The following is a 14,378-nucleotide window of genomic DNA, read 5'->3' as shown; positions in this document are numbered from 1 at the left end:
GGTGCCGCGTGGCTCCCAGAAAATACTACACCATTCGTGTCGCTCACACAATCAGATTACAAAACAGTCGCAAACCATGACAACTGAAAATAGCGCGAACGACATCAAATCAAGGAAACCAAAGCAACGTTAACGAGAGCTGAAGCGAGCAGACGATATTATGAAACGAGCGGTTGGGCGGGTTTGCATGACACTTGGGGCCGTATAATGTAAAACTGTTCCGATATGTTTTTATTCCGATCTCCTGACGCCAAATTTTCGTAACCATCGACGCAAGCATCGGGCGGTCACCCGCAGGGTTGTCTGAACAAACCAATCAAATGCTCCCCTCGTTCAAAGGAGGTCACTTTTGTTTGCTTAAATAACAAATAACATTGCCTGTATTGAGCGGCTTGTCTCATCTAATTGGCTTACAAGAGGTGGGGACCATGCTGAAGCGGAGAGGGCGTCGACGGGGTCGAGCCGTTGCACTGAATATCGATAACCGGATGAAGAGGGCGGTGCCGACGTCTGCAATTGGCCGCTTTCTCTTAGCTTTTAGTGGCTCGTCGAAAATCGTGGCGGCATGCAACAAAACCATAAAATTGCAGCTAAGATAGATCCTCATCAAAGAAGAATTGGCAGAGCAAGGTCTTAAACCTGCCGAAAGGGCTTGATAGCGTTACACTGGCACGCAAAATGTTTTATTGTACGCAAATGAACCCATGTTCTGGGGCAGGGGCGAGTAGCCAGTGCCTGAGCGATCGGCGGCAGCCATCTTTTATTCCTTTCGGAATAGGGCAGCCTGCGGCTATTCAGAAGAAAATTCAGTTTTGGTCGGCATATTGATGCATCTTAACGCGTACACGTCGCTTCGACGCGGTTAGTGATTGCGGTTTTGTGACGTCGCGGGACAGGCAGGTGAAATTGCTGCAGCCCAAAATATTTTTACCAATAGCCGAGGGCTAATGGCGAAAAGGCGTCGAATATGAAATTTGTATTCTTCTTTTGTGGGTTCAAACCATACACAATCAGTGTGTACACGTCATATTAGTGGGGAGCTATCGCAGTTTTCATGACATCGCGTGACAGACAGGTGAAGTGGGGGTGGTGCAAAAAAGTTTTTGACGAATCGCGGTGGGCTGATTGCAGAATTGAAATAGAAAAGTTTGGAACAGTTTTACGTTATAGCGCCCCTGTTTCCCTCGCGCATGTCACTGAAGGGGCCGCTCTCATTGGTCTGCGCCGTTCGCGGCTCGCTTCTTTCATTACATGCTACGCGCTCGCTCTTTCATCATTCGCTGTGCTTGTTCGCTCGGTTATGCTGCCGTCGACACCGACGCTCGCTGCAAGAATGGGGGCCTAAGAGCTGCGTTCTGAAAGAAGACATGACGTTTTTAGTAAACTAACATATCACTCGCCCAGGGTTATTATCACGTCCGTATACGGGGGTCTGCAATGCTTTCGCTAAATGTGCACACATATCGATGCCCCTTTCAGTTAAGTTGATATTGTGGCAATACCATGTACGGTTCCACAACATATCCAGTTATTATTAATGGTTTACCTGAAGTTTTGTTACGCAGTACTAGTCATATTGCTGAAACGTCAACCCTAAAACGCAACCGTAATAATTAAAGGGCCGCTCTTGTCAGAAGACATTGGCCTTGAGTGAAACCATCATTGGTGAATTTATTACAAAAGTAGCCAGTATGTATGATTCAGAATAATGTATCTTAAGTTTGTCGTTAACCAAGGAGAAGTGTTATGGCACAAACCATCCGTAAACAGTGCTCACTTTAGCACAATCTCACCACAAAATTGACGTCAACTTACGATGACACGCTAAAACTGTAAATCAGTTAAAAGAATGGCCAAGTATCTGTAAGCATATATGAAAATAGCTGATGATGTGGCGGTTTGAATTAGCCCATCTGTAAGCCAATCTCTATGGATAAAGGCAGAGGGTTAGCACGACAGAAAGCAAAAGACAATTTCCCTCGCTCAAATAGGTATTTTCATGATTAGCTCTCACAATTATAAGCTAAATGAGATCAGCGTTACGGATAGGTTGGTAATTTGTTACTCAAGTATTATTGCGCAACAAAAACGACACGGACGTAAGGGAAGAAGACACACCAAGCGCTTGGTGTGTCTTCTTCTCTTACGTGTGTGTCGTTTTTTGTTGCGCGATATTACTTGAGCATAAACTAAAAACTTCTTATCTACTGACACTTCAGTGTGTGAGGGGAGGGCAGGTGTACGTTTCCTTCAAGACTTCCAGATTCAATTTCGGTCTTTCAAGATAAGTTTTTGGTAGGATTCGGATACTATGTCAACTCCCTTTCAATGCCCATTGGCAGCTCTGATTATAACATGCTCTTGTATCGTCTCCATTTGACTTAGAAGTTGTTCAAATTCAGCAACACTCAAAGCAGTCCTATCACTAGTTGCCTCAATGCTACATCTAATTAGGGTATTATGGGTAGAGGGTCACTGAGGGATTCATATGAATGCAACAGCCGACATGTTATTGCCAGCGTCGGTGAATGCTCAAATAAGTTGCTTTATCCAAATACTGGAGTCCATCACAGTGATCGTATACGGGTAAATTTCTATACAGAGAGACTCCATCAAACTAATAGCTACATTGACAGGCTCACAATATCTTAAGTGAATTGGAAAAAGTTTGTAGTGCCAATTAAGATAATTACAGGTTATGTTTACCAGGTTACGTAGCTGTATTCCTCTCCTAAAGCTATATTTACACAGGTCTCGTATGGCAATAGCGCATTTATGCGAATTCTGTGAGCAAGTTCGAACTATTCTTTAGTTATTTTTACACTGTGACAAGGAGTGTGCAGTAGAAGTCGGTGGTAACTCCGTTAGACAGGACACCAGTAAGCTATCGCAGGAGACCAAAGATCTGATCAAGAAACGCCAGTGTATGGAAGCCTCTAACCCTACAGCTTTCTTTTGAACGAAATGTGTTCAAGCGACATAAGACTAACTATAATTATTCTGTTATTTACCTGCATGGTGATAAAGATCGTTGTATTTGTAGCTGAAAAGATGCACGCTCAGCGAAGAAAACGCACGCTGCTCATCCGCATTGAGAAGGAAACGCAAAACACCAAAGCTGGAGACATTTATTTTTTTACTAAGCGTGGACTTTCACGTTGTTTGTGCGCACTTGTGATGCGTTATGCGAGCCTCCGTTGCACAATGACAAATGACGGAACATTTGTGAGCATGTACTGCGAGTTTGGGTAAAGGCCACAAACAAATATCACTTGATCTTGGACTGTTCTCTTGATTATTCACAATGGGTCCAATCATTTCTGCATTGTAAGAAGTTGAATTGTACTAATAAAGCTAACTCGGTTCTAGTGTCACGAGGAGAATATAGGATGCTTACGGAAGGAAGAACAGTGATGACGGGTGTAGCCACGATGAAGTACTGTACATATCAAGCAACATTTAAAGATTCCGTACCACTTATTTTAAAGGAAAAGAAAGGTTCTATGTAAACTGAAACTGTGTGGTACAGCGATAAACGGAACACGGCACACGGGAAAACAGGAGGACAAGCGCTCTACTTTGTTTTCACGTGTCCTCTGTCGCGCTTGGCGCTGTAATAAAATATCTAAAATGGAAAACCAGCTAGCCCGAACCATCGCCTTTCTTTGTAAAGTATTCAAAGATAAGTAAAGTCAAAATTGGGAACCCAACTACTTACAATGCTCGCGTGACACCGGATATCTCATGCGTGAAGTCGAGCGTTTCGTTCTCCCAGGCATCGCTGAGGCCAGTAAGCTGCTTGGTATGAAGGTGGAGCTGCAATGGAAATGCGTGTAAAAATAGTTGCGCGTAAGGAAATTCGTGTGCAAGCACATTCGCGTAGTTTTTAGAGCGAAGCTTGTATTGGCTCACAGGTTTCGGTGGCGATATGGTGACGCAAAAAAACCCTGTTGTCACAGAGCAGATAAGTTGCGGGAAACGGCGGTTTGATGGGTTGACGGCTGCGTCGATGCCGGCGCGTGAGTCATTAGCAAGCATTCGGACTGCATACGTGCGCGCTCACGTAACGAGGGCAACAAATTCTTGCCGTTTCGCATCCGTCGGGGAGAGAAAGGGCAGGAATGACCCTGTTATTTTTGGCTCTGTTAAATTGCGAAGAGATTATATGCATACTTGTGTGTGTCTTTCTCTGCTTTGCTGTTGTTGGCCTGTAGAAGGGGGCTGTTGGCCTTTGTCAAGCTGCCGCTTACGAGGAGCTTTTACCCACAACCTCCTCCATCATCCCGATGGAAATAAAGATTATTATTATTATTATTATTATTAAATGGTATCGCTCGCGCACTGCCGCTGGCTTCGTTTCTCTTCATTCTTGGAAACCATGTGGAACTGTCAGCCATCGACCAGTCGCGTCGAGAACTCGCCCGTGAAACGACCCGCCGTCGGCGCGCCGATGCAGCCTTTAGAGCCACGCGACTCCAAGCAAGAAAAATTTTCTAACTATTAAAATATTGAGTCGCGTTTTTTAGGCAACGAGTCTCTGCCTGTCAGAACAATCTACCTGAAGCACAGTTGTTCTACATTGTCGGGGTGTTTTTCCAAGCGCTGTTATGGTAAAATAAAACGACGGATTTTTACTGATCATGTCATGAGAAGCAACAAACGCTGACACCATGGACAACATATGGCAAATTACTTGAACTTACTAATGCGATTAAAGAAATTAAAAATGAATGGCAGTGAAGGTGGATGAAAACACAACTTGCCGCAGATGGGGAACGATCCCACGCCTTCGCATTCTGCGGCCGATCCTATAACCAACTGAGCTACCACGGCGCCGTTCCCCCTAATGTGTAGGGCAAACAATAGGTGGACAATTACAGCTACAGAATACTGGCCAAGGCGAGTGAAGTGCAGTGGAGGGTGTCATAAAATTTGGTGGGGTGTTAAAATTCGTAAGTTTGCTTGCAAAAGATGAAATCAGCTAGCGCACGACAGGCATAATTGCAGATCGCGGCGAGAGGTCTTCGTCGTGCAGTGAACATAAAAACTAGGCTGAGGATATATATATATATATATATATTGCCCCAGCACTGCGCGACTGAGACAGACAAAGAAGAAGTAGAGAGGGTGCGCGTGATCTCGGGGTACTCTGCACCGGCTGGGCCTGGCCTGTAGCTTCCATCTCGGACCTCGTTTCACCCTGTAGATAAACATCATTCGTAACATCTTTGGTGGACGTGCGGGGTAAATATTGGACGATCCTGGACGACCCAGCTCTACCAACTGTCCGACGGAGTGGACGCTTGGCCGGTTTACGACCACAAGCAGCGGACGTGGCCGATTCTGGCGAAGCTAGTGACGACCCCACCTCCGGCGGACCAGACAGCAATCACGCAGGTCAGGCTGGCTACTGGACACCGTTGCGAGAGCCACCCACCTTTTCGGGGAAGGCGAACGAAGACGTCGACGACTGGCTTAAACACTACAGCAGAGTGAGTCGCCACAACCACAGGCGCACTACGAAGCAGCTCGATAACGCGGTTTTTTTTCTCGCTGGAACAGCGCTCCTCTGGTTTGAAAACCACGAGAGCGTTCTTACAAGCTGGGATAATTTTGTAGAAAAATTCATCAAGTGCTTCGGGGTACGCGATCTCTAAGAAAAAGAAGGCTGAGCAGACACTCTCCCGACGCGCTCAATTACCTGGCGAAACGTGTACAAACGTACATAGAGGCTGTTCTGAAATTACGCGGAATCGTCAGCGCTACCATGACAGACGAAGAGAAAGTAGGCCATCTCCTGAAAGGAATCGCTGAAGATGTTTATAATTTTCTTATAAGGAAGGAAGATCTTAGTACTCCATCTGATCTGAAGAAAGACTGCTGGGCGTTTGAAGCCCTGAAAATGAGAAGGATTGGGCCAAAGTTTGGACGCTTGGACAACGTTACTACTATTGCAAGTGTGTCCTTCCCAACCCACGACGACATCTCCTCGGTGATTCGGCAAGTGGTTAAAGAAGAGCTTGAACGCCTTAAAGTTGTTGATGACGCTCATGTGTGCCATCAGTGTACATTTGATCATCGCTTTCGTGTGCCACCGGCCACCTGGGCACCTCAGAGTTACCGAGAGCCTCGCAGGACCCATGCTGATCGTACGGAGAGCAGCAACTTGCCACCGCAACCGACAAGTCTGGGACGCCGACAAGATGCGCCACAACGATTTGTTCCGCGGGCTCTTCCCTCCTATAACCAGCCTGAGAGTACGTTTCCACCCATAACACCCATGTCACCGGTGTCACCCGCGACAAGCCGCGACTCCCTCATTCGCTACAGCTGCGGTGTGCCTGGACACATTGCTAGTTATTGCCACCGCCACCAGCAGCGTGCTCCACGGTTTAATTCCTACACACCCCGCGTGCCCGCTGACGAGCCCTGGCCGTATCCCAGTTCCTTCCAGCGGCTGCAGCAGGGACGCGCGAACCGCAGTGACTCCCCCGTTTCCGATCGCAGCCTCACACCACCACCGACCCGACAACGACGGCCTCCATCACCTCGTCGTCGCTCGTTATCACCGCCGCCGCTGGGAAACTAGCTGGTGTGACCGACGGGAGTGAGGCCACAATATGTTCATCTTCATCAAGCCTCCCTTGTGTAAAATTGTTTAAAAACAAAGTGGGCGTTTTAGTTGACAATGTGAGTGTTTTTGCTTTAGTTGACACCGGGGCGGCAGTTTCTGTTATGAACCTGTCCTTCAAAAATCGTCTTGGACATAAAGTTATGTTTTCTTGTGATCGGAACGCTACCTTTCATGGAGTTGGTGGGGAAATGTTACGCCCACTTGGGGTCTGTTCTGTTTCCGTTACGATAGGGGACCAGACATTTCGAAGTGAATTTACTGTGCTGGAACGTACAACGCATGACATTATCATAGGAATTGATTTCTTGCGTGAGTGGGGGGCAACTTTGGATTGTGAAAGTGGCGCGATTTCTCTTCGCCGCGACGCGCGAACTTCAATGACAGATAGCACCAGTGATGCCGCCGACGTTCTCTCTGTGTCACAAGATGTGTGTTTGCCATCTCAAACTGCAATGTTTGTAGCTGTATACACTTCTCGCCCTCGTACAAGCTCTTGTTGTGGTTTAGCCCAGCCCGATTATAACAATGCGCTCAAGAAAAATGCGATAGTCCCTCGCTCCCTCGTTGTCACCAATGATGGTTGTACTCGTTTGTGGACAGTGAACGTTTCACCCCAATCCATAACATTGCCGCTAGGACTTACACTGGCAAGTTTTGATGAAAAGCCTTTGTCTGCGTCGGAACGGTCGAAATGTCAACTGCCGAAAAACAATCCAACCCAATTCCAACCATGATAATTCTGCGGACTTTAAGCGCGTGATAATCGATTGACACGTGGTGATACCTTTCTGGAGTATGCGCAGATGAGTATTGTGTCTTCTTCTTTTTTTTCGCCTCAGTGCTTCCTTCAGCTGATAATTTAAAACGGCGTTCATGTTGGTCCACTTCTCTTCCCTTGTGTCCGTGTCTGCACGCCTTACCCCTTCTTTTCATTATGAATCCTCACCAACTACCTCAGCTTTAGGTCATTCTATAGTTCTGTCATATTTATCGGACTACCCATGTCACCATGATCAACTCGTTTGTATTGCGGTTGTGTCGCAGATTTAGGATCCCCTATGTATTTTTCTTCAAAGTAATCGAGTATATTATCATTCGTTCCTGAGTATTTGGGTAACAGTTTCTGTAAATTTTGTTGCTGTGTTGTCTTCGTGATGCTTCCGTTTAAGAGGTGCCTTAGAATTCTGTCGATTTTAGGTACGCTCGGCTCTCTGTTATATTGCAGGCCGTATACTATTCTTGATTAGTCAGTCGCGATGCATATTGTTCTGTCTCTTGGTTTAGTGACACTATTATTTGCGAAGCTTGCGCTTGAGCTTCTGCCTCTTATATGTTTTGTGAAGCCCATTCAATACTTCGAACGTATGCAGAAGTTTATTATCCACTTGTTGTAGACCAGCTACCTTAGGTACATCTGGGGTTGCTTCTTGAGTATTGTTCAAGAGCTCTGTTGTTCATTCTTCTAGGATGGACCCCGATCCGTCTGTAGACGTTCACTTTGCTTGGGTTGCTCTAAATGCGTCCGAGTTCATCATCGATAAAGGACGTCCTTCGTTTTATTGAAAAGGACCCACTTCGTTCTTAATTTTGATGTTGAAATGAGCGCTTCCGAGATTCCCTCCTGTGTTTACGCAGGGAGGGGTCAATGCGTTTGGCCTGCATGTTGAATGTTCAGGTTCTGTAAGCAAAGAGTAAGAATGTGCTTGATGTCCTCCCATAGTTGTCGTCCTTTTCGTCTATCATATGAGTAGCTCTACACAAGTGCCGGTGCATTGAAATCACTCACATCTAGCGACGGTTCTCTCTGGGAGAGTCGATCCGTTGCCGCCAAAACATTTTAAAAGTGGTGTTGTTGTCTGGGGCTGCTGTACAGATTTAGTACAAACAAACTAGATTTGAATTTCCTCCAGGTTGAAATAATTTCAAGAAGTAGGTATGGGCTACCTGGAAAAGGGTCATATGGTATGAACTTGATGTTTCCTTGAACGACTGTTGTGAGCATTTGTATTTATTGGATTGCCTACCTGGTAGGTGAAATCTGCATATCGCGCTACTTTTGCTTCAGTCATAGGCTCGTGTAGCCTAATGACGTCTGGTGCACCTTGCGTTGCAACTGCTTCTAAGCTTTTTGCATATTCCTAGCTTCTCTTTTGTACCCAAAAAAATTACACTGACAGACACGGTAGTTCTTTGACTTGTTACTTTGGGACGCTGGGCTCATTATCATTGTTTTTCTTCTCGACCGGGTTCGGGCAAGCCATAACATAGGCCTCCATGATTTTTTGTTCTCTAACCCGATCCGGTAGTTCTTATATTGCCGTCAACGGTTTTTCTATTTCATTCATGGTAGTGAATAACCTTTGTGCTTGTTCTGAGTGTGCTTGTACCTGTTCTGATTTAAATAATTGGGTTGAATTTACGAGGGCACATACTATGGCTCTGGAAATAATTTCCTGCGTTCCTCCTTCCACTGTTGATGAAGTTCTAGAATGGAGGCTATAGTGACTTCCATTGGACCTTACTTTTCTGATGCTTGCTTTTCCTTAGGCTTCTGCTTCGGCTAACTTTGCTATGGAGTACCCTTGCAGGGTAGTATGGCAACATCGCAATGAAGACGATGGAATGGCAAAAAAGGAATGAAGTCGAGCGACCGATAAAGACGAGATGACTACAATGGCCTTGCGAATCTTGAACTATTACAATAGTATAAATACTACAGCGTCACAACAATGGTATGAAGACAATGACATCATGGTGAGTGGACGGCGACAATTGCATAACAACTACTGTATGGCGATAACCGGATGGCAGAGGTTGAAAGGCGGTGATGACATGAGCATCATAGCCTGCCGACTATGGTTTGACACCAGATGAATGACAGTGACTTTCTGAGGACAATGCGACACGATGATGCGACGAAAACAGCGGCAAAATCACGAGTGACTCAGAACAACATGATTACCATAGAATGAAGCAGAAAGAATGACGCCATTTTCCGAAGATGGTGGTAGCATGACGACGGTACGACAGCAATAGGTAACGCTACTGGACAAATGGCAATCATAAAAAGACAGCCTGACTATGAAAGCATCACGACAATGATATGACAACTATGGAATGGGGATGGCATGATCATAGCAGCACGACGAGAGTGCGATGAAGAAATTAGAATGATGATAATAGAACGACCGCGACGGCATGACCCCGACTGTATGACAGTGACGCAATGGCTACAAGGGAGTGCCAATGGTATGAGGGCAATAGGATGAAGATGAGCGTATAACGACGACGGCGTTACGAGGACAGTATAACGAAGCCTGTATGATGACGACACCATAACGAGAGTCTGATGAGGAAGGTAGAGTGATGACAATAGGAAGATTAGCAGGACGATAATGGGACAACGAATGTATGACGACTGTATCACGATGATGGCAAGGTGACAGTCCGATAAAAAACCGGAATCTTGAGGCTGAAGCGACCTTGACATCCCGGCCGCGACATATACCTAGTGCCAAAGGTATAAGAAAACTTGGCCCAGTACGTCCCCATAGGAAACATGGTGATGGTGCGAAGACGATAATGGTTTGAATACGACAGTGTGACCACGATGGCGTGACCACGACGCACGATGAGACTGGGAGGAGAACAACCGCAATGACATCATGACGAATGTATGGCAACCAATACATGACGACGACTGTGATGGTGATGTAATGACGAGGAAAGTATGCCAATGATATAAGGACAACGGTAGGAAGACGATCCTCTGACGATGGCTGAGGGAGGGCGACAGTCTCGCCAAGACTCTGTGACGACGATGGTGTGACCAACATACCACGACTACAATGGGATGACAAAGGTCGAGTGACGTCAACAGAAAGACTATGATGACATAATCACGACTATGGCGTGACCACGAATGTATGAAAAATTTTGACGAGGATGGCATGACGAGAGTCAGATGACTAAACTGGATGGGCGACAAGGAAACAACCATGACGGCATTATGACCAGGACCATATACAGTGTCGCAAGCGGTAAGACCACTTGGGCGAGTGGGTTGTCATTCAATGCATGACAAGAAGGGGATTGCGACGAATGTGGCTCGACAATGGCCTGACCGCTACAGGATAATGAGCATGGAATGACTTGTGCTGTTCGACGGATGAGAGACAGAGAGAGAGAAATAGAACACAGGAAAGGCTTGGAAGTTAACCAGAGGCACGTCCGGTTTGCTACTCTGCATTGGGGAGAAGGGGTATGGGGATGAAGAGAGAGAGGATAGCGCACAGTTTCGCGCAGAGTGGAAGGTTCGCACCGAGTCTACACACGGTTCCCACGATCTGTCAACTTGACGTATTTCAAGAGCCCTTTCGTGGCCTTCTGCACCATCGATGCGAACGGCCAGGGTCCAAGGAACTTCATTAAGGAAAATGGTCTAGAGTCCAGCTGGTTCAGTGCTGTCCGGAGAACTTCGCGCGCGACGTAGGATCTGGTCAATCGTTCATGCGGTTCTGCGAGAGTCGCACATGGGCGTATCCCCCATTCCAATGCAGAGCGAGTAAACCTTCGTAAATGCCACCCCGAGCCAGAGGCGGCACAATACTGTCGCCTCAGAGCGGGAAATTTTTTATGCTACTTCTAGCTTTAAGGATAGATCCAGCCTATGAAGTTCAGACTTCGCGATGTTGGGAGAAGACCAGAGGCGCTATAACGTAAAACTATTCCTATATGGTTTTATGCCAATCGCCTGACCTCAGATTAACGTAACCACCGACGCAAGAATCGGGCGGTCATCCGCAGCGTTGCCTGAACAGACAAATCAAACGCTCCCCTCGTTCATAGAGGGTCATTCTGTTTGCTTGAAAAACGAATAACATTGCCTACACTGAGCGGCTTGTCTTATCTAATTGGCTCAAAAGAGGCAAGGAGCAAGTTCAAGTGGAGAGGGATTCGATAGGATGATAGGAGAATTGATAACCGAGAGGAATTGATAACCGGATGAAGAGGGTGGTGCCAGCGTCTGTGCTTGGTCCGTTTTTCCTTACTTACCTTACGGTGGCTCGTCGGCACTCACGGCGGCATGCAACGGAAGCTTAAGAATGACGCTAAAACGGATTCTCAGCAAAGAAAAGTTGGCAGAACGAGGTCGCGAATGTGCCCATAGTGGTCGAAAACGTTACACGGTCACGCAAAAACCTGCGGATATTCAGAAGAAAAATCAGTTTTGTTCGTCATAAATATGCATCTTTAACGCGTACACGTCACTATGCCGCGGTGAGTTTTTGGGGTTTTGTGACGTCGCGTGAGAGGCAGGTGAAGTGGGTGCCGCCCGAAAACTCTTGACCAATAGCCGAGGGCTAATGGCGAAAAGGCGTCGAATCAGATATAAGTATTTTTCTTTCGTTCAGTAAAATCACCATAATCAGTATGTGCACGTCTTATCAGATGTTGAGCTATCGCAGTTTTCGTGACGTCGCGTGACAAGCAGGTTTAGCGGGGGTGGTCCAAAAAGTTTTCGATCAATCGCGGAGGGCTGATTGCAGAATTGGAATAGAAAGATTTGTAATAGTTTTACGTTATAGCGCGCCAGTATTCGTGGGTAATAGCTTTAGCCACAATATGAAGCTTTCTTGCAGCGTCGGTTCTTGATAAGGGGATTGAAAGTGGCCGGGCTTCCAGATGGGCAGACCTGGCGGCTTCGCCAACGAGGTCATTACCAGGAATACCGGTTAGTCCAGGTAGCCGCGGGAACGTAATTTCAAGTTTTTTAGCGATAGCTTGATGGTGATCTCTTATTTCATATGGCAGCTGCTCATGAGTCATATGATATATGGCAAAATGCACTATGAAGCGCTGCCTTAGAGGCAAAGAATGACGCATTTCTGAGGTGTCTCTTGCCGGAGATATTTGACAGCAGCATGCAAGCCAGCACGCTCTGCCGCTGTTGTTGCTCTCATGTTGGACAGTATGAATTTTATTGTGGTTTTCGTAGCCGGAATGACAACAACACCTGAAGTGCTGGTTAGGTGAGACCGAACCATCAGTATACATGTGTATTCGGTCTCCGTATGCCTCTGATAAATAGCAGCGCCATCTCTTTAGGAGCTATTGCTGGGTGATTGGCCTTCTTCTTAACACCCGGAATACTTAGGCGCACCTGAGGCTGTTGGAGACACCACAGGGTAATGAAAGCCTTGCTGCTGGTATGTATCCTAATGGAAGACAATCTGTATGGGTGATTATAACTTCAGAAAACGTTGTACACGGTCTCTGCGATTGCAAGAACACCAAGTCATGATCAGGGACGCGGGGAAGATGGCGGATATGCGTCCTGAGACAATCCACAGCAACGGATATTTGGATGGAATGATCTTTGGCGAGCACGATTGTTGCAGCTGTTGATGCACTGCGAGGAAGTCCTAAATACATGCGCAATGCTTGACCCTGTAAGCTCTCCAATGAGCGAATATTTTACTTGCACGTACTGGACAACACTGAAAGGCTGTATTGTAAATAGCCTAGTAATAGAGCACTGTATATCTCAAGCATGGAGCGTACGGATCTACCCATGTTTTCCCTCACATGAATCTCAGTACCTGAGAAATCGACAACAGTTCTTTCTTCAGGCACGTGCAATGAGGGCTCCAGGAAACGATTTCGATCGATTATTACACCAAAGAATCGATGGGTCTTTCTATTAGGTGATAGAGTGTCCATAAATGGAAACTGGCTATGCTGTCATAGCTTTACGTGTGAATGTAATCAATGCACATTTCTCGGTCGATACACGCAAGCCTTGTGATTGAAGGTGCGCTGATGTCAAAGTTGCTGGCCGCGGCAATCGCGCGCGAACTTGAAGGCGAGTTACCGCAGACGTCCAAAGGCAGATATCATCTGCGTACGTGGAGAGGTAGATCGCTTTAGGTAAAACTTCAGCTAGTCCAATGAGTATCACATTGAACAACGTGGGGGTCAATACTTCTCCTTGAGGGGCGCCGCTGTAAATGTAATATTCAGCTGTGGGGCCAACTGCTGTTTGTACAAAAAACGTCCGGCAAAATATATAGTCATATAACCAGCGAAGCATGTGGCCGCCACTTCCAATAGTCTTCAGGGAGTTGACGGCATCATGTGCAGCGTAGTCATATGCGCGTTTCACGTCGACAAACAGCGCAACAGATGTGAGCTTACGGCTTCTCTCCTGTTGCACAAACGTTGTCAGGTCAATGCCGCTATCCATTGAGGAACGACCTCGACGAAAGCCTGCCATGGAAGCTGATTAGATATTCTAATGCTCGAAGTACTATTGTAGACGTGCAAGGACCATCCTTTCCAATACCTCATAATCGTGCATCATGGATGTAGTTTTTGCTTTGGGTATGGCGGTGGCCAATTTTCCTACTGTTCGGCAGCAGAGGGACAACGATGCATTGGGGAAAGCGAACGGCGCCGGGAGAAGGCGAGCGGCGATCATGAGCAGACGGATTTGCGGTGCGTGGAGAAGTCGCAGGGGATTGAGAAGTCGACAAGAAGAACGCAACTGGAGGGACGCTGGAGTGCGCTGACTAGTCAGCTCGGAGAAGCTGTGAGCGATGTCTGCATAAGCGTGCCATATGGCCAGGAATGAGACAGTAAAAACATATTTGGCGATTGTCGGGCATGCGCCATGGTCCACCAGTTATGGCTGGTAATATGGTGGGAAACGTGGGAGGAAGTTGACCTAGTGGTACAGCGGGCA

The 14,378-nt window shown here is 46.7% G+C and overlaps 1 protein-coding gene across 1 annotated transcript in view; it reads right to left on the bottom strand.

Moving 5' to 3' along the window:
- LOC129385852 (putative phospholipase B-like 2) overlaps positions 1–14,378 on the bottom strand; it is a 97,121-nt gene that overhangs the window by 67,719 nt on the left and 15,024 nt on the right. The window contains exon 3 of the mRNA XM_055073011.2: positions 3,719–3,816. Coding sequence (XP_054928986.2) covers positions 3,719–3,816 — 98 coding nt within the window. The remainder of the gene's footprint in view (positions 1–3,718; positions 3,817–14,378) is intronic.

Source organism: Dermacentor andersoni, chromosome 7 (assembly GCF_023375885.2).
Source record: "Dermacentor andersoni chromosome 7, qqDerAnde1_hic_scaffold, whole genome shotgun sequence".
In the NCBI taxonomy this organism is placed as follows: domain Eukaryota; kingdom Metazoa; phylum Arthropoda; class Arachnida; order Ixodida; family Ixodidae; genus Dermacentor; species Dermacentor andersoni.
Note: the sequence above shows the minus strand (reverse complement) of the source record. Positions and strands in the feature narration are given on the sequence as shown.